This window comes from Otolemur garnettii, unplaced genomic scaffold (assembly GCF_000181295.1).
Source record: "Otolemur garnettii isolate 467f Iridium unplaced genomic scaffold, OtoGar3 scaffold00043, whole genome shotgun sequence".
In the NCBI taxonomy this organism is placed as follows: Eukaryota; Metazoa; Chordata; class Mammalia; order Primates; family Galagidae; genus Otolemur; species Otolemur garnettii.
The window spans coordinates 11,158,418-11,160,812 of NW_003852438.1; the positions used below are offsets into that span (position 1 = coordinate 11,158,418).

The following is a 2,395-nucleotide window of genomic DNA, read 5'->3' on the forward strand; positions in this document are numbered from 1 at the left end:
AAAAAAAAAAAAGAATGAGGTTGGATCTCTACCTTAAACTATGTACAAAAACATACTTTTAAACAGGCCAAAGATTAAAGATTAAATAGCGTAAATTACAAAACCCTCAGATTATAAATGTCTGTGTGACATAGGACTAGGCAACAATTTCTTAGACTTTGCACCAAATGTTTAAGCAACCAAAAGAAAAAAAAGATAAATTGGACTTCAATAAAACTAAAAATTCTAGTGCTTCAAAAAATGCTACCAAGAAAAGTGGGAAGACAACTCACAAAAGAAAATATTTGCAAATCATGTATGTGATAAAGTCTAGTATCTAGAATATATTAACAAATTATTACAGGGGTGGCTCCTGTGGCTCAAAGGAGTAGGGTACTGGCCCCATATGCCGGAGGTGGCAGGTTCAAACCCAGCCCTGGCCAAAAACCACAAAAATAAATAAAGAAATAAAATTTAAAAACAAAAAAAACACAAAGTCTCTTATTAAAAAAACAAAACAAAACAAATTATTACAAGTCAAAATTGAAACAACCCAATTTGAAAAAAGTGTTGGTGGGCTGGGTGTGATGGCTCACACTTGTAATCCTAGCACTCTGAGAGGCTGAGGCAGGATCACTTGAGCTCAGAATTTCCCAGATCATCCTGAGTAAGATTCTCATCTCTACTAAGAACAGAATTAGTCAGGTGTCATGCTGGACACCTGCAGTCCCAGGTACTTAGGAGGCCAAGGCAGGATAGTTTGAACCCAGGAATTTTTTTTTTGCAGTTTTTGGCCGGGGCTGGGTTTGAACCCACCACCTCTGGCATATGGGGCCGTGTCCTACTCCTTTGAGCCACAGGCACTGCCCTACACCCAGGAGTTTGTTGCTGAGTTAGGCTGAAGCCATTGCACTCTACAGAGACTTATCTCAAAGAAAAACAAAAAACACAAACCCCCAAACAAACTCATTCGTTTTTTCCTTTTATGCCCTATTTTTACTATAGAATAACTCAAATATTGGCTTTCTAGGTGTATAATACTCAGCTGGGACTACAGGTGCCCACCATAGCGCATGGCTATTTTTTGTTGTAGTTTGGCTGGGGTTGGCACCCATTGAGCCACAGGCACCACCCTGTAGTTGTCATTGGTTAGCAGGCCTGGGCTGGATTCAAACCTGCCAGCTCTGGTGTGCGTGGATGGTGCCTTACCCTCTTGAGCTACAGGAACCAAGCCGTCTCTCAAAATATTTTGACAATCCAAACTCAGAAACTTTCTTGGGATTCATATAGTAATTTATACTTAGGAGTTAACTCTCCTTATATTGTCTGCCTGTCAGTCTTCGTTTTAGTTTATTTTTCTAGCATAATCATGGCTACCTAGATTACTTTGTAGATTAATATTCTGTCTGTAGTAAGTTTATATAGCCAACCTTCCCCCTTCATGAGGTAGCTTTTCATCTACAAAGTGCAGCCTTTTCATTCACATCCATTTTCTCCAATCCTGTACTAAGACCTTGTGGAGATGTAACCAATGTGAACTCACAGAGGCCAGATAAGCCCCAATATATATGTGTTCAGGAAGACTGTAGTTCAAAGAGGCTGATATGATACAGAAGAATCAGGATCTCCTAATGATTAACAAGTGGCAAAAGTGGAAATGAACTTTACACTAAAACTATATTCTCTCAAGACAAGGGCCTAACAACCCAGTGTAACTTCTTACAACAGGTGCAAAGTTTGACACATTAAGTGGGGAATTTGTGGCACTCAATCTTTTTTTTGTGCTAAGAGTTTCATTTTGTTGCTCTCAGTAGAACTGTGGCATCACAGCTCACAGCAACCTTAGGCTCAAGCAATTCTCTTGCCTCAGCCTCCCAAGTAGCTGGGACTACAGGTGCCCACCACAATGCCTGGCTATATTTTCAGAGACTAGAGGGAGGTGTCTCGCATTGGCGCAGGCTGGTCTTGAACCTGTGAACTCAGGCAGTCCACCCACCTCGGCCTCCCAGAGTGCTAGGATTACTGGCTGAGAGGGCTAAGAAACTGCTCAGCGCCTGGCCTATTCAAATCTTTTCAAATGAAGGAGGTCTTAGGTGATTAATAATTTACTAGACTCTTCAGTTTTTTTTTTTTTTTTTGTGGGAAGAAACCAAACAACCAATTAATTCATCCAACAAGAAGCCATAACTTTATTAATGATAGAAACAGTACAAATTTCAAACCAAGCTGCAGTTTACTCTTTTGAAACACCAAAAAAGTCCTCATTTTTTTGATGGTTACATTGTTAGTTCCATAATAGCATTTACAATATCATTACTGTTGTTCTTCAGAGCTCGGACTGCCTTTGCTCTTGACACATTTGCTTGTGACATGACCAATTCTATGTCCTTAACTTCCACACCTGTCTCATCAACCT

At 40.0% G+C, this 2,395-nt stretch overlaps 1 protein-coding gene across 1 annotated transcript in view; it reads right to left on the reverse strand.

The window, feature by feature from the left end:
• Positions 1 to 2,142: 2,142 nt before the first annotated feature.
• NACA (nascent polypeptide-associated complex alpha subunit) overlaps positions 2,143 to 2,395 on the reverse strand; it is a 16,932-nt gene continuing 16,679 nt past the window's right edge. Inside the window, exon 6 of the mRNA XM_012805507.1 lies at positions 2,143 to 2,393. Within this exon, the coding sequence (XP_012660961.1) occupies positions 2,256 to 2,393 (138 nt within the window). The 3' untranslated portion in view covers positions 2,143 to 2,255. The remainder of the gene's footprint in view (positions 2,394 to 2,395) is intronic.